The 21,765-nt window shown below is 45.4% G+C and overlaps 1 protein-coding gene and 4 non-coding genes across 8 annotated transcripts in view; 4 read left to right on the forward strand and 1 right to left on the reverse strand.

Annotated features, from left to right (window-relative positions):
- LOC146203543 (lysosomal alpha-mannosidase-like) overlaps nucleotides 1–21,765 on the reverse strand; it is a 117,268-nt gene that overhangs the window by 21,135 nt on the left and 74,368 nt on the right. For all 4 annotated transcript variants that reach the window (XM_084585717.1, XM_084585718.1, XM_084585719.1 and 1 more), the window contains 4 exons: nucleotides 8,532–8,658; nucleotides 7,424–7,494; nucleotides 6,819–7,046; nucleotides 1,453–1,571 (listed from right to left, as the gene is read on the reverse strand). In XM_084585717.1, the coding sequence (XP_084441843.1) occupies nucleotides 1,453–1,571; nucleotides 6,819–7,046; nucleotides 7,424–7,494; nucleotides 8,532–8,658 (545 nt within the window). The remainder of the gene's footprint in view (nucleotides 1–1,452; nucleotides 1,572–6,818; nucleotides 7,047–7,423; nucleotides 7,495–8,531; nucleotides 8,659–21,765) is intronic.
- On the forward strand, nucleotides 18,547–18,618 carry TRNAE-UUC (transfer RNA glutamic acid (anticodon UUC)). Its single transcript has one exon. It is a non-coding gene; the product is annotated as a tRNA-Glu (tRNA).
- Nucleotides 18,765–18,836, forward strand: TRNAE-UUC (transfer RNA glutamic acid (anticodon UUC)). The gene has a single exon. It is a non-coding gene; the product is annotated as a tRNA-Glu (tRNA).
- On the forward strand, nucleotides 18,983–19,054 carry TRNAE-UUC (transfer RNA glutamic acid (anticodon UUC)). Its single transcript has one exon. It is a non-coding gene; the product is annotated as a tRNA-Glu (tRNA).
- Nucleotides 19,201–19,272, forward strand: TRNAE-UUC (transfer RNA glutamic acid (anticodon UUC)). The gene has a single exon. It is a non-coding gene; the product is annotated as a tRNA-Glu (tRNA).

Raw genomic sequence — 21,765 nt, forward strand, 5'->3', positions numbered from 1 at the left:
CAGTTGCTGCTAAAGAAAGCAGATATTGAGCCGAATATTAAAAATTGCTTTGAAATCTGCGAAACTAAAAGCCTATTTTTCTTTCGTGTGACAAAATTGAAATCTTTCAGCATGATTGGGGTCCCGTAGAAAACAAATTATTCAAAATACTCGACAGCGTACAAAGAAGAGCGGTTAGATTTCCATGTCCAGACATATACCGGTTGTTCCTTTTTTAGAAAGTCTAACATTTTTAAAAAGAGAAGAGGAACGGAAAAAGGGAAAGGGAGGGTCTTTAAACTGATTTTAGATTAATTGTAGCCGTGTGATTATATTGCGCGATATGGCGGACGCCAGCTAAGATGCAGAAGGCTTCAATTAGTTCGTTAATTAACTAAATACGTTAACTTTTTCGACTTCTATTTTAAAGGGTATGTTGTATTTTCAGAATTAGAGCTGCCCTCCATATTTTCTTTTTTAAAATGTAGCGGGTTTTACATGGCCCCCAAATGTGACCTTGATATGTGGTTTCACCCAATAACACAGCGCACCCGGCGTATATCGCTCGGACAATGCGCACTTTGAGGCAGAACTGCAAGCGCAACGACTGCGCGCATTGGATACCGAAGCGGCAGCTATCATCGAGGCCGCGGCCGAAACGAAACTGACCAAGAACCCCTGTTTTGCAGGGAACGAACCTGTTTACGTGCTTTTACGTTTACGTGATGTACAAAATACCCTTCTCATGTGGGAACTGTTACATAGGGCAAACTGGACGTTGCTTTAATGTTCATTTAAAGAGCACCACGCAGCAATTGAATCATTGGCGGGGGCGGTGAACTGGCAGAACATTGTCGCCATTACCGTAACTGCACGCCCGGGTTCCGTGACACAATTGTCTAGAAAAAATTACTGAATCAGCTCAACAGGGAAATTTTCAAAGCCTAAAACAAACAAACAAAAAAGAGAATAACTGTTGCATAAGCATTATTTCAATTTCGATTTCCATCAAGGGAATGCAACTATCTGAATGCTAACTTGTGTCACGCTCGTCACCGCGCGTGTATTACATGATGATGTCTGCTGTTTATCAGACGTGATTAAGAAACTTGTATAAATCTTGTTTTCTTTGTAGCAAACCTTAGTTCAAGTTCCGCGTTTTTGTCCTGTACTTTCTTCTCTTCGTCCCTGTCGCTTCGCGCGGTTGCAATATGCATTCTATAGTCAACCACCAACTAGCCTGCCTTCGTCTGTTACATTTACATTGTAATCTGACGAAGTTCCCTCGCGTAATCGCGAAGTTCCCTCACGGCCATCATTGTACACAGTTCACGGTATGTCATCAAAACGTGCGAAAGTGTAAATAAGCCTCGAAAGTCGCCATTTCTAAGGAGTTCCGCTACAAGCCAGCGGCAGAAAAATCGCGGACTTCATTTTCTTCAGAACACATCGCTTCAATTATAAGGGGCTCACTCTACGGGGATGGGCCCCAGCATCCACTCGAACTCGATGATGTCTAGGCCCCTGTATAGTCGGATGACTTGGGTGATCCATGAGTCGAACACTTGCTGTATCTCTTGCACCACTCGGCCCTGCGAGAACGCAAAAAAGTTAGAAAATTAATTTCACTTTACCCTCCTGCCTCACTCTGGTTGCCTGCCACGTCTCGCTCACCAGGTTAACATTATATATTATATTCTCATTATATTATCATATTCTCCTAAGGAATAGAATTTGTTTTACATTCAAGGAGTCCTGTGATAAATTTCACGTTTTCTCTGAAGACAATGCGGATTTCGCCACGAAGGTTTGGTTTGGTTTGTGGGGTTTAACGTCCCAAAGCGACTCAGGCTATGAGAGACGCCGTAGTGGAAGACTCCAGAAATTTCGACCACCTGGGATTCTTTAACCAGCACTGACATCGCACAGCACACGGGCGCCTTGCTTCTCGTCTCCATCGAAAAGCGGCCGCCGAGGCCGGGATTCGATCCCGCGTCCTTGGGAACAGTAGTCGAGCGCCGTAACCACTGCGCCACCTCGGCGGGGTACCACGAAGGGTAATAGTTAACGCACTTCTTCAAGAAAAAGAAATAATACTTGATAGCTTTGACTCAAAATTGTTTACGTTTGTAATGTTTGTTGGGTCCTTGGAAACATTTAGCCGGCTTAATTACTCTATACTATAAATTAAACTAGAATGCGAATGTCTTTGTGGTGTAGCATTAGACCTAACAAAAAGTTAGGATTTCGAATACAGTGTCCGGTAGTAAAGAAAATGAAATGTGGATCTCTGCCCATCCGGTCAGGCGTGCCTGATGACATTGTTTTGCAGCCGCTATTGTTTAACCTGTTTAATAATTACATTTTAGACTGACCCATTTGCATAATTCAAAATATATGCCAATGACATTAACATCTTTATTACCGGAGCGACTAGCGAAGCATTGTTCGGTATGGTGAACATTATGCCAAGAAAGGGTCAAGTGGATGCACCTAGCACAGGAACGGGTTATTTGGAGTAATATGGGAGAGGCCTTCACCCTGCAGTGGGTAGAGTCCGGCTGATGACGACAAACAAAAAAAATAACAAAAAAACTTCATGAATGGAGCCAGAGTTACTCACTGGCTGTTATTAATGTTAAAAAGATAAAAGTTGTATTCTGAACTACAAATACTATAAACCGCGCCATGCATTTATTTTGCCAATACAAATTCACTTTAATTGCGTGACTTGTGCAGAAACAGTCGGAGCAACATTCAAGAAACATCAGTGTTGATTCAGTTAAAATGAGGATATTCAAAGGATATTGTAAGTTGAACTTATAATACTTTGAAATTTTCAATTGCTTATCTATTGCTTATCTACAACTCGATTTTCTCTAGCAATCTAACATGCGGTAAATTAGTACGGTGCGCTAAAACACAGACTAATATAAATAAATTATATAAGCCTTGACGAAAAAAAAAAAACGATACAAATCATACACAATATGCCCTATGGCACGCCCCATGTGTGCTCATTTCATGAACTGAAAGTTATAACCGCGTACGACTCGTTGTAAATACACCATAATACGTATTCATATTGTCGCAAAGCTTTGTTCCCTCTGCGTCTTAACGGTCAGTATCGTTGTGACGCGGCTAATTACCACTTCTTTGTAATGTCAAATCTCGAATGATCACAGCCGCGCGCGACTACTTTTACATTACTTCAGATCGTTCTAGTTACCCTTCGCGGATTTATCTCAATGTTTTCTGGCCAGCTTTAAAGTGAGCGCTGCCGAGAGCACGAGAAAATATGTAGTTCGATGATCGCCGAGCATGTTTGCTGCCATCGCCGCCACCGAGTTGTTTGTACAGTTCTTTGTGCATAGGTGCAGGTAGCCTAATAGATGGGCTATTTTAAAAGCATTTCGGTGCCTTCTTGATTAACGAACAGCCATCACTGCAACATTATCAAGAAAAAAAAAGACCCAAAGCAGGTTACTGGAGTACATTGCGAGACGAACGACAAATATTAAAGTAAGCACGTTGTCGATGCATATACAACCAGGGTATATTCATTTCTGTCCGACCCGTTAAGGTGAGGAAAGATTGAAGCGTCGATTACCTAGCTTACATGCTAAATGAACTGCACCTATTAAATATTCCTATTTATTCACTTACACTTTACTCATATAAATTGCACTGGCTTACATACAATTAAATTAGGATCTTCATTCAACATTCACATGATGTGCGGACACTAATACACAGCTACATATTGATGCAATGTTAGTGTTTCCGAGTGTGATGTAGGCATTTATCCGAAGTGCAAGTGCACTTGCTTTCGTCATTTTTCTCTTCAATTTTTTTCCCCCACTTATGTGTTTGGAGTGCTCATCGATCAGTCGCTTTCAGATGATAAAAGCCACAGTTCTGAACGCTGACACACAGTGTTTCTCTTCATCTCACTTTTTTCGTTCCCTTTCTTTACTAGACATTTGCGTCGTATAATTTTCTCGTATGGACGCCGATGATGCTGCGGCTATATATTTGGTATGGTACGTCTTTATAATACAATGCCCTTGCGTCTTTTTCCACCATGCCCCCAGCATCTTGTAATAGGGCTGAACAAAGAGTTGAAGTGAGGTTGCGGCCAAGGCTGCTATCCCGGGTATCCCAAAATCAATGAAAAAACAAGGGCCAATATTTTAAAAGGATTTTGCTGGAAGCACTAAGTTGTGTTAGCATATACTATCAGTCTTTTTTTCCAAAACAATATCAGTTCTTGTAGTTCATTTATTGGTTATTCTTGCGACCAAATGTGGTATTAAGCAAAACTCACCGCCAAATTCATGGGACAAGTCTGCGCACTGCTGACGAATCCATTTATGCCAGCCTTCAGGAGTGGGGCAATATTCTGTACAGGAAGCGAATATCGTGCCTGAATAAACGCCTGTCTTGGAGTTAAAAAAACGCTGAGAATACGAGCTGCCAATGTGCACAAAAGAAATATATGCACATGCGGAACTGCAATGTATAACTTTTGCTCTCATTTTTTTTTTCGTTACTTCTAAACACAGACGTAGTGCTTTCTTTCTGTCGTATCCACGTCCTTGCTGCTTGCGGTGTTTTGAGGCGCTGATGCATCGATAAAGCGTGTTTTCCATCAACTTTGGCTATCAGAAAACCGTAGTATCCCACACCGGAGCAGTGCAAAGTCTTTCTGTCCAGCTAACACCTGGATGACAAAGTCCAGCTAATGTTCCGAACATGCAGTGCAACAGTGGCTGCTAGAGCTCTGGACTGAGGGGCTTGGCCGCCTCGACTCCTCTTCAGAGTGTTTTCACTCACTCACTCACTCACTCACTCACTCACTCACTCACTCACTCACTCACTCACTCACTCACTCACTCACTCACTCACTCACTCACTCACTCACTCATCAACTCCTTGAATTAAAATGACCGGAGACGTGGTACGAATTTAACGAAGTCGCTTACTCCGTAATCGATTAGAACTACAGTGAAACCCAGTGACGATGAAAGTACTTTACATAGAATTAATTGTAACAAAGGAATACCTGTCACCCGTGCAAGCTCCCATAGAAACCCTTGATATTCCGTTTTTACGAAGCATACTACAAAGAAACCCAAATGAAATTTAATGGCTCACTGAGAATGTCGATTGTAACGGTGCACACGACCTCAGCATATATTCGATTCCGGCAGATTGGAGTTACCCCGCAAAATCTGATCTCCCGAGCCTCACACAGACACGCTGAAAACTTTTCTTGCCTTAATCTGGGCCCGCATAGAGCGTTTCTCTGGGCGACTTGTCGACGTTGGCTTAGGTGCGGATAAGTTTTTGTCGGTGCGTCAATTTTCGCTGAAGCTCAGGCACGCAGTTTTCTGAACGATGTCGCGTAGCGTGGCGCGCACAGCAGCGCTACGCCGAGACACACTTGGAGGGCCCCGACGCGGTGGTGCAGTGGTTAGCGCGCTGCACTACTGTGCCCAAGATTACGGGATCTATTCACGGCCGCGGCGGTTGCTTCTCGATGGAGGCGAAAAGCGAGGCGCCCGTTTGCTGTGCGATGTCAATTCACGTACTATAGGTGGTCAAAATTTCCGGAGCCCTCCACTACGGCGTCTCTCATAGCCTAAGTCACTTTGGGTCGTTAAACCCCACAAACCAAGTCAAACCAATTACTTGGAGGGGTCAATAATAGGGCCATTGTAGTTTCCCACTCACCATCACTGCAATTTTCAGGTTTTTAATGCTTCTCATGAGCAGTCTGCTGTCCAGTTTCGCTTGTCGCGGAGTGGAATTTTTTTTTTTTTGGACAGCACTTTTACTGTGAGATAACTATAGAGTATTTTCAGGTGCTGTTGTGAACATATTGACAATGGTGAAACCTGCAGATGCATAGAAAAATCTTGCTTTTAAAGTACATCCTGCGTTCGCAGTTCGCACCGAGTACTTAAGGCTGCCATAGAAAACCGATGGGCTGCGTTTTTGACATTAATTGTGCAGCAACAATGAATGACCCTAAGTATACTGTTACGAACACATCCATGAGCATGAAGTAAACTTCCGCCGCACAGCAAAATCTTGCTTGAACGTTTCTCCTGCGCTTGCACCGAGTATAGGTAAAACTGCCATAAAAACCAATAGAGTATGTTTTTGACAAGAAAAGGTAAAAACTAGAAAAATCTGCAGATATATTGATTCTTATAGCGCAATCTTACGACATGCGAAAAAAAAAAAAAAAAAACTACGTTCATAAACTTCTTATAACTTATAACTTCTTATAGTATAAGCAAAGATATTCGCTTGTCCAGGATTTCTGGGCATGGGCCAAGTGATTCATAGTTTCGCAGCGTATTTCATATCTCTGACGATATGGATGGACTGGTATCACGAGGCCAGAATTAGTAACAACGGTAAAAACGAAACTATAAGACGATTTCGATTGGCCAGGATGACATGATTAATGCGATTGCATCAGGTACAAGATGAGCGTCAGATAGTGAAGGCCTTTGACGTACCTTCGAGCTCGCTGTCTACAATATTCGGCAAAAGAGAAACAGCCACTAACCTAGGTTGCTCCTGCCGCTAAAGGAACAAGAAAAGCTGAAATCGTTTACCGTCGAAGCAGTGGAGTGAACCCTTTTCACTTTATAAAATATTTTATCGGTATCCTTCCATCTAGCGTACGCTGCTGGCATGCAGTGAAGTGTTATGGCATGTAAACCTGAACGGGCAATACCCGAACAACGCACTTGAGGCCTAATATCGCGCTTTTTAATGGGCTGCTTCACCGCATCTCTGACATTGGCTGCCCTGCAGCGTACCTTGATGATTCTGTACGTCGCGTGCATGCCCAGGTCGTACGGCTCGTTGTCCGCTGGGCTGAAGACGTAGGCGCCGGAAGTTGAAGGACCACCCTGGCCCGCTTTGCCTCCGGAGTGCTGCGCCTCATAGCAGTAGAAGGACTGGCGCAGCTGCAGCGTTTCTCCCCTTTCCACGATTATGATCTCCTTCAGAAGGCCAGTGGTAACGTCCACGATGAGGCGATACCTCTGCAGGCATAAAACAGTGCCAGCTGTGTGCGCACTACACGTACGCAACCTTCTTACGTCTCCCTACTGGAACCAGCAGAAGCCACACAGTCACACCATCTCGTCGAGAAAGTCGTGGGGTGGAGCTAGTGTAGAATTGTGCGGCAATTGTTTACAAATTTTATTCTTTTGTTCAGTTATCATTAGTAAGTGTTTTCTGTGACGTCAGTGCTGATAGCTAGCAAGGAATATCAATCACTCCGAATTTTATATTTCGTATTATCCACCACTACTGTCACTCACTCTGTGACATCCTTTTGTACGTAATCTACATTTCACCACACGATGCAATAAAATTGATTCGATTTAACGTTTAGAAACACAAACTCAAATTCTACCTCGTTTTCGATGGATGCTTCTTCCAAGTCAATCTTGAAAATGTCATAGCTCTCGCTCGCTGGTCTTTTGACTGAAAAAAAAAAAAGAAAAAAAAGTGACGGGCTTCTGCATAGCCTTCTGTAGCTCGTGGCATTTCGGTACATATTCTAGTGTCTTCTTTATCACAGTGTTTGATTCCCAGCTCACAGACGACTCAATCTGTATTTGTTTTGCTACCTCAAAGTATAGCGTTGATTCCTTCAGGCACTGACCGCTGGATGAGGTTAAGTAGAATGGGTGAGGTCATTGTACATATTGTACATATTTTTCTGTCTCTATAGTGTGCTAGACAAAAGCGCCCTGACGTGATTGGTAGACAGAAGAACGGAAGTCGTTGCATTGGCACCAGTAGCATTCAGTTAGTTTTACGACTCTCGTTGACACCTGCCTGTCTCAATTCTGCAAACATATGAACTCTGTAATGAACCAACTCGCCTCTTCGGAGCCACACGTTAAATTTGACGTGCGTTCCTTCTGGAAGATACAAAAACTGCTGAAGGCGAAGCAAATTTTTCTAGGCACTGAGTGGTTGTGCCTCGTTTTCAGCCAAAACATTTTTTCGATTCAAGAAAGCAAGAAATTCGGACGTACTTCAAAGTAAATACGAAAACCAGACACATACACACAGCTGGTTGAATCTACATAAGCGATGCCGCGATATCCAGGCTTATTAGGAGGTAGTTATCGACCTTGGTCACGGTTATCTAATAAGCGCCTATTTTCTGATAGTATAGCCTACAGTGTCTCTTTAGTATGGGCTCTTACGGTAGTTGTCTGGTGATATGACACGGTGCAAGTAACGCAATACAGTATACAATAGCCCGGCTAAGTGCTCGCCATAGCTCTGAACTATACCCAGTCTCGCGGCTCTTGGACGATTAGCCTATGGGCTTCCTTATACACGTCTGCCATCGCTGTGTGCTTTGACTGTCAGGGATCATTATGCATCGATTCCATAATTCTATTCCAGAGGATGCGTTTACTAAGCCTCTCGGGATTGAAGATTCCTCGACCCTAAGTGGTGGCCACATGCGCGATTCATATTAAGAGCGGCTGAAGTAAACGCACTTGTGATCTTGGACACGTGGTAGGCAACTGCTCCCAGCGGCGGCATATCGGCTTCGAACACCAGCTCGTTCGTGGCAATGCTCTTCTTGAGCGGAAGGTCCATATCCGTGTTCGCCATGGGAACAACCTGATGAAACAGTACAGGGTACGAAAAAGAGTGAATGAAACATTACATTCATGTATTAGCTTAATGAGAGGACCTTAAAAGACTAACGTGCCTTGACACGTCACCTCGGTTGAAAGCTCCCTAACTGCCCGAACTGACGTACGAGACAAGGAGGCTAACGCCAGCTTCGAAGAGCAGCCAGCAAAAACGGTCCAGGCCTGGCGGTCCCCTATGAGGTCTCGGCCTCACTTTTTGTCGCGCAAGGGGGCCTCCGCATCAGGATAAGTAGTTCTACCGGATGGCAATGGTTTCATCGATAGTGTCCAGCTACGGTCTAGACGTTAAAGGTAAGCACCATGCTCTCGGCCTCTTCACTCCTTACGAAAATCGATACTCTGCTTTGGCGTATGTCACACTGAATGTTTAGCTCCAAAGAGAAAGCAGAGCAAAATAAATTGTTTACTAGAAGACAGAGGCATAAATCACCTATGTATTCAAGAGCTAGGCCAAAGTAGAGGGATAGGAACAGTCCGGAAGCTTAGTGCGATGTCGAGGTACTATGTCGGGTTGAGCCATGCTATATACATGGGGACGTCTGCCGGCCAGGTGTGTCCTTGCGAAAAAGTTGCCTGGAATTGAAGTGCAAGCGTATATTTTGTGTCACATAAGGTGACTTGAGATTTGTGATTTTTGCTTCGGTTGGGCTGAAGGACATGTCATCTCTACTTATGCAGGTTCCTTTTTTTAGAGAGCCTGCAAAAATATACGGAAAAGAAATAGTTTTCATGTCAGAATTATACAGTGCCTTGACAGCTCGTAGCCCTAGAATACTGCTGTCACACGGGCACAGCTGAACGATCCTTTTAACTCCCTTCAACCAAGGTAGTCTATCTCAATGGAGATACGTGCCGTGTCACACGACAGTCTTTTAGGAAAGGAAGTTTAAAGAAGTTCCTAGAGTACGGAGTTCCGACCATGTCCCTCGAGCAAAGGGAGTACTCTGGTTCCCTGTGAGCTTCAGTGCAGGTAAAAAAAAAACACATATGCATTAATTTCGTGTTTATAACTAATTTTAATACTGTAGCACAACGCAAGCATGGAAAAAAGTCAACGCGCAAATATCCAAGCATGCACGCAAGAATTTTGCAAGACCATTGTGGCCAGCCGAATGGACAAACCCGCTGTGCTAGTAAAAGTAACAGCGCATTCCTTTCACATGAATGAAGAATGCATTTATATTTTAAATTTAATTCAAACTGTTGAAAATAAAGCATCTAAAAATTATTTTACATGTTTTTAACTTGATTATTTTATATGCATACACAAAACGAACAGCGCATAATGGGACCCCGACGGCGTCTCTGAGAAGATCGTTCTTAGCCGTGTGACACGGCGACAACTTCATTGAGGCTAAACTCCTTCCGTGGTACTTTATGAAAAAGAAGTTCAAGGGAGTTGGGACTTTCCCGTGTGACAGAAGTATAAGACCCTTCAGGCACAGAAATTCCGATATATTGTCTTGTCTGAGGGACAAGTATACCTTGGAAGATGAGTCGGCGTGTTTACAGGGCATACGGAGCGAGCAGTAGAATCACTTTCAAGGCACTGTGGTCACGCCCTCCTCAATAGGACTTACATCTCATTCGACTCAGTACAGTGGTGTCATTAACAGCGTTAGTAGTCCAATGACAGTCAGTGAGTCCCGGGAGAGGGAGATATAGACGGCATTGTGCGCACCGGTTTGCACGCGCCGTCTCGGCCCCGCAGTGGCAGGTGAGTCACCCATTCACACAAGCGCCCCATGGAGTGAGCACAAAAGCGGTGCAATCGTGGTGACAGGTGAGCTGTAGAAGTGGCGGCGGTCGGCCGGGGGTAGCAACGCAGTGGAATGTAGGAAGGATCTGACACTCGGAGTTTTGCGTTCCCCTCTTCTTTTATAAGTGAGAGAGGGTTTAATCAAGCTGCCGAAGCCACGAGCGAGACGCATGATTCGGCAGCCCAACCACCTTGTCTAACTTTCTCTCCCGTTGACAATCTTCTGTAAGCAATTCGATGATCTTCGGAGCGTACTTGCTTTGTGCTGAGAGTTGAAGTGGGGGTTGTACGTTGCAACGAAGCAATCATGCTGACGTTTGTGGTCATTGGACATTGTGTAAATTAGGGCTGGACCACAGGGGGTGTAAAACCGAGCCCGAGGACCCAGTCCGGCGTTCTGGGCTAGAAATGCTCAGCATCTTCAGCTATGCTGAGGTGGGAATATTTCCCTGTTAGCCAGTTCCACCTTGCACTTCTGTTGTAAATGTGGTAAATCTTCTGTGTATATAAATATTCAGTTTTTCTTCTCGCAAACTCCTGTACTCGCGTCTTCGATATACCGTCTCCGACGGGGCGCCTCTCGCACAAGGAACCTCCGCAGCAACATATGCCGTCTCTGACGCAGCCCTGGTGCACAAGGCAAAAGAACCAACAATGGAACTTCGCTCCGTGTTTTGCCGGTGTCCTACTCAGATCACTGCACAATCAATTCTACTTTAGGAGAAAGGAAACGAAGCAGTGGCTTCTCTTGAGGCTTGCGGAAATTGGAGTCTAACTTGCTAAGTGCCGAAATAATTACTGAGGTTGGGGTGGAAAATATAACAAAAATAGTAAATGATAGCCAATATGAAATCGGACTTCATTGGGAACTAGCGACAAAAAAAAATTAAAGTGTTTGAGCGGGCCATCACTCAGTTAAAGCACGAGGATAGATTGCATAAGAGCTCAGCAACATGGTAGAAATATTAGTGAAACAGAAATGCAGAATGCCGATTGTAAATTTGTAAGGAGGATGTGAGGAAAAAAAGAAAGCTTGAACTTATCGAAGAGCAGCATCGATGGGCGCTTGTGGAGGAGAAACCGATGGAACTGTTCGAAGGGTAGACGTTTAGCAAATGGTCGCTAGAAATGGCAAAAGCGCATGCTAGGTGCAACTAAGTCCGAGGAGTCGATAGGTGGATGTTGCAGTGGCAGGTGATAATTATATTCTTTTGTCCATTTTGAGTAGCACCAAGTGTTGTCTGCGCAAGACGAAGTCGACTCTAGCAGATTTAAAGACGAGTTTCTCAAGTCTATGCTGCGTTAAATGAAACCTAAAAAAAAAAAAAAACTTACAGCTGTCACTTACGAAATGAGAAGTTGAACACGCAATTAAGAACTTTAAAGCTGAAAAATTTCCAGGTGCCAATAAATTCATCATCATCATCAGTCGCACCTACTCCAGGGTGAAGGCCTCTCCCATACTCCTACAATTAACCCGGTGCTCTGCTAGCTGCATCCACTTTACCCCTGCGAACTACTTAACCTCATCCACCCACCTAACTTTCTGCCGCCCCCTGCTAAGCTTTCCTTCTCTTGCCATCCAATTTGTTACACTAAGCGACCATACGTTGTCCTCTCTACGCACTACTTGCCCTGCCCATGCCCATTTCTTCTTGATTTCCGCTAGCATGTCATTAACTCGGGTTATTTCTCTGAGCCACTCTGCGCGCTTCCTATCTCTTAACCTTACACCTACCATTTTTCGTTCGATAGCCCTCTGCGTTGTCCTCAACTTAAGTAGAACCATTTTCATTATCCTCCACGTTTCAGCTGCATAGGTAAGCACAGGTAAGATTCAACTGTTGCATACTTTCCTCTTGAGCGATACCGGTAAACTATTACTCATAATCTGCGAATACTTGTCAAATGCGCTCCATCCCAATCTTATTCTCCTAGTTATTTCTCATTCATGATATGGATCTGTGGTTACTACCTGTCCTAAGCAGATATATTCGCCTCCCATGTCCAGTGCTTCGCTACCCATTGTGAACTGCTGTTCCTTCCCGAGGCTGTTGAACATACCTTATTCTCAACGAAGCAAAGCGCAAAAAACGACAAAGGACGAGGAGGGGACAAGACAAGCGCTCCCCTCCTCGTCCTTTGTGGTTTTTTGCGCTTTGCTTTGTTGGCGATGAACCAACACGCCCAAACATTTTTCCTTCTGTATTACCTTATTCGTCTGCATATTGATTGTCAAGACTACCCTTCTGCTTTTGCTGTCTTGGTCTTCAATTATTCCTTGCAGTTCATTCCTTGAGTTACTAAGCAATACAATGTCATCACAGATTACTGATGTATTCTCCATCGACCCTTATCCCTAACTGTTTTCATTTCAAATCTCTTAATACTTCTTTTAAGCAAGTTGTGAACAGTACTGGGAAGGCCGTGTCTCCTTGCCTAATACCTTTTTTTTTATGGGAATTTTTTTACTTTTTTATGCAAAACTATGGTTGCTGTGCAGCCACTTAGGCATCTTCCAGCACTTTCACGTACGGCTCATCTACCCCCTGATTTCGCAATGCCTGCATCACCGCAGAGATTTCTATTGAGTCAAATGCTTTTTCGTAATTATTGAATGCTAAGTATAAGGGCTGGTTATATTCCGAGCATTGCTCTATCACCTGGCTGATGGTATGGATATGATCGATAGTAGAGTACCCTTTCCGAAAACCTGCTTGATCTCTTGCTTGCTTAAGTCTTGGATTGTCCTAATTCTGTTAACGATTACCTTAGTAAACACCTTATATGCAACTGGTAGTAAGCTGATTGGCCTGTAATTTATCAAGTAATAGGTGTCCCCTTTATTAGAATTAAGGTAAGGATGTTAGCGCTCCGCTATTAGTCTGGTACCGTAGATGACACCACGAATTGCGTATTTAGGGTGCCCTCCCCCTCCTCCCTTCCTTCAACAAATCTGTAGTTACCTGATCCTCGCCAGCTGATTTCCCAATTTTCATAGTTTCTAAAGCGTTCTTAACCTCGTCCTTCGTCACTGGCGGAGCGTCTGACTGCTTTGCACTACTGACTACGTCATTATGGTCCTTACTACATTGGCTACTATATAGATCAGTATAAAACTTCTTGGCTACTTTTACTATCCTGTCCAAATACTTGATGGCATTGCCCGCCTTGTCCGTTAGCGTATATATCTGATTTTTGCCTATGCCCAATTCTCTCCACCACTTTAAGGCTGCCTCCGTTCTTTAGTGCATGCCCACTTTTCCCATGTTATACTTCTTTATGTCGGCCACTTTACGCTTATTAACTAAGCTTTGATATCCCTGCCAGTACTATCCTGTCTGTTGGGTTGGAAGTTTTCAGACTTTGGCGTTTCTTAATCAAACCTTTCGTCTTCTTAGATAGTTTACCGGTACCCTCTGTAACTATCCTACCGCCTACTTCTATGGCGCACACATTAATGATATCTCTGAAATTATTGTTCATTGCTTCTACACTAATGTTATCATCCTCGGCTAACGCCGAATATCTATTCTGTAGAGAGATTTTGAATTCTTATTCCCTCCCCCTCAATGCTAATACGCTGATGGACTTCTTGCCAATCTGCTCCGTTCCCTCTTCAAATCTAGACTAATTCGAGACCTTACCAGATAAATTAAACGATAAGATTATATAAACGTAGCTTTTTATGAGACGTTTTGAAGGGAATTAACTCCGCTGTTTACGTATTTATTTAATGATGCATACTACCGCAATGCGTTGCATTCATCTTACGGTACGTACCACATAGTTGCGATCCCAAATATAGATGATGCGGCAAACCTCTGGCAGGTTAGAGAATAGAGGCTCATTCCCCGCACGAACATCGATTATAAAATATTTGTGAAAATGCCAGCAGCGAGCCTTGAAACTGTAGTAAAGCAACTGTTGGCTTTCATCAATTATGTGAGATAAACGAGCAGCCTATTATTTACGTATTTTCAAGGAGAGGTGTATGCTGGAGTGCTGTGACTGGAGCTGCACAAATACTGGAAAATTTCCAGTAGGGAATTGAATATTATTCGATTATTCTAACGAATCTAATAATAAATTTTGGAAATTATTTGAGCTGAATTGAATACGTTACGAACTTTTGGAATATGCTTGCAGGACTTAGCGCACAAGAACACGGAGAACGACAGGACGAAGCACTGAACATATTTTATTTCGAAAATGAGGCGGATCAATATTTAAAAAGCGCCCTATCAAGCCATGTGACCACGGTAGTCAAAACGGGAATCAAGCGAAAATGACCTGCATCTAAGGTACGGTGAAGCGAGGGCGGGAACACACATGCCCAAAGCAACGAAACAGATTAAGAACAAGGCACAAAATTATGATATCTGCATACCCCCAAAACCAGCTCAGCAAGTTTTGCGAAGCCTAAACGTGTACGGAAAGAAGGTCAACGTACAAAACGCAAACCTAAAAGCCTCAGGAAGGGAGAAAAAGCAGTAAGTATGATAAAAGTAGTAAGCATAAGTAGTAAGCAGTAAGCATAAGACAGTAAGCATGATAAAAGAACTGTGATGAATAATTGAGAAGCCAACATCTACCACAAAAAAAAAACAACATTGAAAGCAGAAAGGAAGGGGAAGTAAAACCGCTAAAAACAATAAAGCCAACAACTAACACTGCAAAATGGATAAACAGCATGAAAGGGGAAATAAAATCTTCAAAAACATGACGGTAATTGTGATGAAAAACCCATGAGGAAGCTAACAAGTAACACGGCAAAAAAAAACACACAAAGAGGGTAAAAAGCTGAACAAGAAACACAACAAACAACTTAAACAGCATTGATAAAAATCTAAAACTTCGTGTCAGAAAGGCTAAATCGATATCTTTCTCCGTCAAAGAAACTGAAGGCTTGCTTACACAGCCTCACTTGTCAGCTTATTACCGTGCATCCCTCCCTGTGGTTTTTTAGAAGTCAGGTAAGCACCCTGTCTCCAAACTCCAAAACTTTGCAGGTTCGGCAGTGAATGGCATTGTGAAAGTTCTTTTTCTTTGGAATACTTTGCACAAGATTCGAATACGGTCCGCCATAGTATTTGTTTTTTCGACTGTCCGAAAATAAGGGTCCACACCAACGCTGCGCATCATCCTGCAGCGATCAGTATGGGTGGTATGATGGATCCAGGGCCTCTACGCGGTCCAATCGTATGGCACCGTTCAAAATGCCCATATATGGCCTCCGAGACTGGACTACGCAACAAGGCCAAAGTAACTTTACAAACCTTGCCTTGAGGCCCGATTTCAGAGCCCATTGTTCATAGAAGTATTATACATCCGTCTTCGGTGCATACGTGCTATCTGGTGTCTCATGTCCTAGGGTGTGGCTCTAGCATATTCTTTTTAGTCATCGATAAAAAAAAATTATTTTTTTCTACACGTACAACATCTCTCATAGAGGTAACTGATCGAATTCGTGTTGCGGCTACTTGGTGAAGTGCAGTGTTACATCCTTCATATAATGTTACTGACAAGCAACGAAGAAGAAGCGCGCAGTGGCACGGGCAGGAGTGCTCGAGCTAGGACCGTTAACATATTCATTAAACGTCATCTCACGACCATCGAGCATCAACTCTCTGTACTCTGTTCTCCTGTTTTCATCGGCTTGCCGCCACGTAACATTTGATGGAGGTGCTGGGTACTTCGTCATCACCCGGTCATCCTGGTCCGGAGACTCCTTGTGCCGTCGGTGAAAGGTTAGGAGGCATCGCATGACTGTTCCCCAGCCTGCCGTACCCAGCAAGACCTTGCCATTCCACCGTCCCGACCACAAGACACGACGAAGGAGAGACTGACCCGAGACATCTCACATGACCAGAAGACACAAGGAGAGACCCGAACGACCATATGTGACCCAACTGACCTGATATGCCGACCAACGAGCCCGCAACCCAAGACACCGCTACACTTGAAGACATCCTCCCCTGCCTATGCCATGCGGTGCGTGCCTTGGCCTCCGCCATCGAGTCGTGAAGACATGTGGCCCGAGAGTGCCCTGGGCCAAGGTTCATCGGGAATCATCGAGCCGGCAAGCCGTTCTGTTCTTTCTTCCTCTTCTTCTTCTTCTGAGAAGAAGAAGCGCGCAGTGGCACGGGCAGGAGTGCTCGCGCTAGGACCGTTAACATATTCATTAAACGTCATCTCACGACCATCGAGCATCAACTCTCTGTACTCTGTTCTCCTGTTTTCATCGGCTTGCCGCCACGTAACATTTGATGGAGGTGCTGGGTACTTCATCATCACCCGGTCATCCTGGTCCGGAGACTCCTTGTGCCGTCGGTGAAAGGTTAGGAGGCATCGCATGACTGTTCCCCAGCCTGCCGTACCCAGCAAGACCTTGCCATTCCACCGTCCCAACCACAAGGCACGACGAAGGAGAGACTGACCCGAGACACCTCACATGACCAGAAGACACAAGGAGAGACCCGAACGACCATATGTGACTCCACTGACCTGATGTGCCGACCAACGACCCCACGACTCAAGACACCGTTACATTTGAAGACATCCTCCCCTGCCTATGCCATGCGGTGCGTGCCTTGGCCTCCGCCATCGAGTCGTGAAGACGTGTGGCCCGAGAGTGTCCTGGGCCAAGGTACATCGGGAATCATCATGCCGGCAAGCCGTTCTATCCTTCTTTCTTCCTCTTCTTCAAGCATCCAGACACGCCCATCATCATGCCACGTAATCATCAACATCAGTAAACTTCCTCGTCCACGATCGGGACGATCGCTCAGTGGCGCGTGATTCCGTTCCCTCAACGGTAGGGTCCTCTGAGCAGCGTCACCTGGCGACAGATAGCGAAAATATTGCAAAAATGAATAATAACGGGTGTAAAGCATGCCAAACTCGTTGCTTCAGTGGCGCAATGGATTGACACTACTGACCTCAGCAATAAGCGCGTAAAACAGATGTTCAAATTCTGTAATAATAACTTTTTCTTTTCATTTTTTTAGTTTTTTTTTTTAAGGCAGCATTATAAAAAACTACCAAGCTCATTCCTGGAGAGTGTTCTCCTTTAGGTTACAATAAGTAGTGTTTTTATTTCTTAATAGCAGCAAAATCAGCTCTGAACAGAGCTACGAGGTGATGGCATGCCAATGGTGACACTAATCAATTAACCTTCACCGTAATCATTTCCTGCCTTCAGTGAGTGTATGTTACCTTTAGGTTGCGTTCAGAGACACCTTTTGGTAACTATCGCCATTTAACGCGCTGAGAGGCATTCAGTGAGGAGAAAGAGGTTGCGGGACCCAACTGTTGAGGAGACGGAATTACGCCTCGGTGGCCTCGGGTCATGTTACGGACGAGCAACGAAGAAAAAGCGGGCAGTGGCACGGGCAGGAGCGCTCGCGCTAGGCCTGCTAACATATTCATTAAACGTCATCTCACAACCATCGAGCATCAACTCTCCCTTCTCTGTTCTCCTGTTTTCATCGGCTTTCCGCCCCGTAACAATATCATAAATAGCTCTTACTATGCAAATTTTTTATGGCCATATTCCAGCGCCGTCGCTGGCGCTTCAGTGTTCAACTATTGCCCGTTTTGTACGATTATTCGCAACGTAGCGAATAGTCGCAGTATTTGGTTCGTTTTCCCTGTTTCCAGATGCTACATCATATTGGAATAAATTACCTGAAGATGCGGTGAAGTGTACGTCCGTGGAAATGTTTCTTAATTATATCGAAAAAATTGACTTTTCTGTTTAATTCTCTCCTACACTTTCTTTGTGTGTGGATCAGAGAACATCTCTGTATTTTTTGTTTTTACTCTGTTTGAGCACAGTGATGCATTGTAAACACTCCTGCATGGGCCCGAAAAGGGCCTGCAGTATGTTCAAATAAAATAAAATAAATAATAAAGGAGGTCCAAGTTCTACTCCCAGCGACGGAAAATGCGGTCTGATGGTGTAGCGGTTAGCACTCTGGAGACTGAATCCAGCGATCAGAGCTCGAATCGCGGCGAGACCTGCTCTCCTCTTCCTTCCCGTCAATTTCTTTTGGAGCCACCTGTGCATGCGTTTAAGCTTCCTCGTTGTGTTCCGGCGTGGTCTAGTGGCTAGGATACCTGGCTTTCACCCAGGAGGCCCGGGTTCGATTCCCGGCGTCGGAATGTGCGGTCTCATAGAGTAGCGGTTACCACTCTGGACTCTGAATTCAGCGATCTGAGTTCGAATCTTGGTGAGATCTCTTTTGCTTTTATTCTTGTCATCAGATTTTGCAGCCGCCTGTGCATGCGTTTAAGCTTCCTCGTTGTGTTCCGGCGTGGTCTAGTGGCTAGGATACCTGGCTTTCACCCAGGAGGCCCGGGTTCGATTCCCGGCGTCGGAATGTGCGGTCTCATAGAGTAGCGGTTACCACTCTGGACTCTGATTTCAGCGATCTGAGTTCGAATCTTGGTGAGATCTCTTTTGCTTTTATTCTTGTCATCAGATTTTGCAGCCGCCTGTGCATGCGTTTAAGCTTCCTCGTTGTGTTCCGGCGTGGTCTAGTGGCTAGGATACCTGGCTTTCACCCAGGAGGCCCGGGTTCGATTCCCGGCGTCGGAATGTGCGGTCTCATAGAGTAGCGGTTACCACTCTGAACTCTGAATTCAGCGATCTGAGTTCGAATCTTGGTGAGATCTCTTTTGTTTTTATTCTTGTCATCAGATTTTGCAGCCGCCTGTGCATGCGTTTAAGCTTCCTCGCTGTGTTCCGGCGTGGTCTAGTGGCTAGGATACCTGGCTTTCACCCAGGAGGCCAGGGCTCGATTCCCGGCGTCGGAAAGACACAAGTCTCATGGTGTAAGGGTTAGCATTCCAGCGATCCGAGTTCGAATCTCGGTGAGACCTGCTCACCTTTTTCTTCTTGCCAATTTGCTTAGCAGCCACCTGCGCGTCCGTTTATGTTTCATCCCAAAGTGCCGGCGTGGTCTAGTGACTAGGATACCTGGCTTTCACGGGATTCTACTTCCGGCCGCACTAGCGAACGAACGTATGACGACTGGCTCCGTCAGAGCGGCTGCAGCGGCCATGGCTGTCCGCGGAAACAGGTCTGCTTTTGACAACGACTACCAGGTGATTCTGCCAAGTCTATCTACCAGTCCAATTGTGTTAAACACAGTTTTTCTTTGCACGCAGACGTTGGAACCGCCCTTACAAGGTGGATGAATTTCGAGATGCATTGGCTGAGCATTCAATGCTAAACGATGTTATCGCCCTAGGGGCGTATCGTATGAGTCACGTCTGGGCAGTTACGTTCAAGGGCGCCGAGGCAGTGAAGAAACTCGTCACTCAAGGGGAAATTAAAGAAAATAAAGGCCGATGTATCATCATAGACCCTGCAAATCAAGACGTGCGTATGAATGTTCATTATGGCTACTTCATAATGTGCCAGTGAAGGATGTGCGGCTTGCTTTCGCGCCTTACTGAAAGGTCACCGACGTCGCCAAGGAGCGGTGGCGTGCACACGGTGTTTCTGATAAAGGGTCGACCACACGGCTCGTAACCCTGAAGTTGAAGGCAGGTGTGCGACTTGAGCTACCACACCTGGTGAGCGTTGGCGGCGAAGTGGCTCTCGTGGTGGTGCCTGGCAGGGCTCCGCTATGCCTGCGCTGTCGTGGCACGAGCCATATTCGCCGTGATGAGTGCCGAATTCCACGCTATGGATCCTACCGTCGGTTTGGACATGAGGAGGGTCAGTGCTCCCGCACTTACGCCAACGTCACCGGTCCATCTAGCGGCTTGGATTCGTCCGACTTGGTCATGGACGAGGCGGATACTGAGGAGGCTGCAACGTCACGAAGCAGCACAAAGGAACCGATGGGTGTAAACTCACCTCCGAAAGAACCAGCCGATGCGAAATTCAGCGTAGACAACAACCTTGCAAGGGACAAGCCAGCCGCTATGCAAGGAAATGTGGCATCTCGGGACATGGTAGGGAGCGTGGATTCGTCTAGCCCCGAGTGCACCCAAAACGAGGCCGTGGAAGTGCAGACTGTCGTGTCTGTTGCATCGGGAAAACGGCCGCACTGGGAAAATGCTCCTCAAACGCAGCAACCGAGTGCCGATGGTGGCGACGAGCCACCAGCAAAAACGTCTGGGTTGAGACGGTCGACCTTGAAACACCGGCCGAACATCCCGTCCGAGCCAAGGCGGGCGGGGGAACCGCCTCCGTAGTTATGTGCGCCAGCTGCGAAACAATTTTCGGTGGCGGTGCACAGGACCGGTGAACAGTGCTGGTGGCTGCAGTGTGTGTCGAGGCAGCAGTGCGATGCGCTGGCAAGATACACTTGCCTTGAAACATCGGCATACCAGTGGAGGGGAGACTCATACATGCGCACCCTTGGCACTGTAAGTCAACAGAATGTTTACGGGTCGCTTATGAGCTTTCCATTGCATGCAGGTCATAATTCCTCAAATCATAAAGGTTAAGCTCGACGCAGCGATTCATGCAGCATCTCTAAATGTAAGTGGGCTTGGAGCGAGAAGGCGACAATATCAACTCAGCCGCCTTTTCCTTGAGAATGACTTGAATATAATAGGCCTGCAGGAAACGAAAGTAGAGAGTGAGGAGCTAACTGATCGTATGGTGACGCCTTTTCGAGCGCTTTATGATATCTGCGTTTGCCACTCCGTTGGTGCGTCCGGCGGATGTGCCCTTTTTCTCCGAAAGTCACTTTGTTTTAATGTAGTTTATGTTACAGCGATCCAAAGTGGTCGCTTGCTACTTGCTTGTTGTTGATTTTTCGCACTCTAATTTACGTCTTCGCGTTATCTGTGTATATGCTCCTAACGCTCAAGCAGAGTGCAAAGCATTCTTTGAAGAGCTTGAAGTGCACCTAAATTGTGACATGATTGTGATCATGCTGAGTGACTTAACTGCGTTTGTTTTGCTGCTGATCGCGTGAAAGGAGTGTCACTGCGTGATAAAAGCGCCGAGTCGTTTAACACCTACGTTCGTGAACGAAATCTCCTATGTACAAAAGTCATGACAGTGACCTAGTTTTCATAGCGGTGCCAGGCCGTCAGGTTGCCATTATGGCCCGTTTTTACCAGTGGCATGCGTCCGCAGTACACGCACTTCCAACGTAACAGTCATGCTAGGCTGGACAGACTATATGTGTCAAATGAATTGCTATCACTGTGTTCTGGATATGAAGTGAAACCCTTACAGGTCAGTGATCACTGTTTGGTAGTAGCAAGTTTCGGAAAGAAAGAGAAAAAAACAAAACAAGCTTCAAATGTCAAGCCCTTAGATGATGAAGGATTTGCAAATGA

The sequence above is a fragment of the Amblyomma maculatum genome, chromosome 1 (genome assembly GCF_055883805.1).
Source record: "Amblyomma maculatum isolate TAMU_Amacu chromosome 1, ASM5588380v1, whole genome shotgun sequence".
NCBI lineage: Eukaryota > Metazoa > Arthropoda > Arachnida > Ixodida > Ixodidae > Amblyomma > Amblyomma maculatum.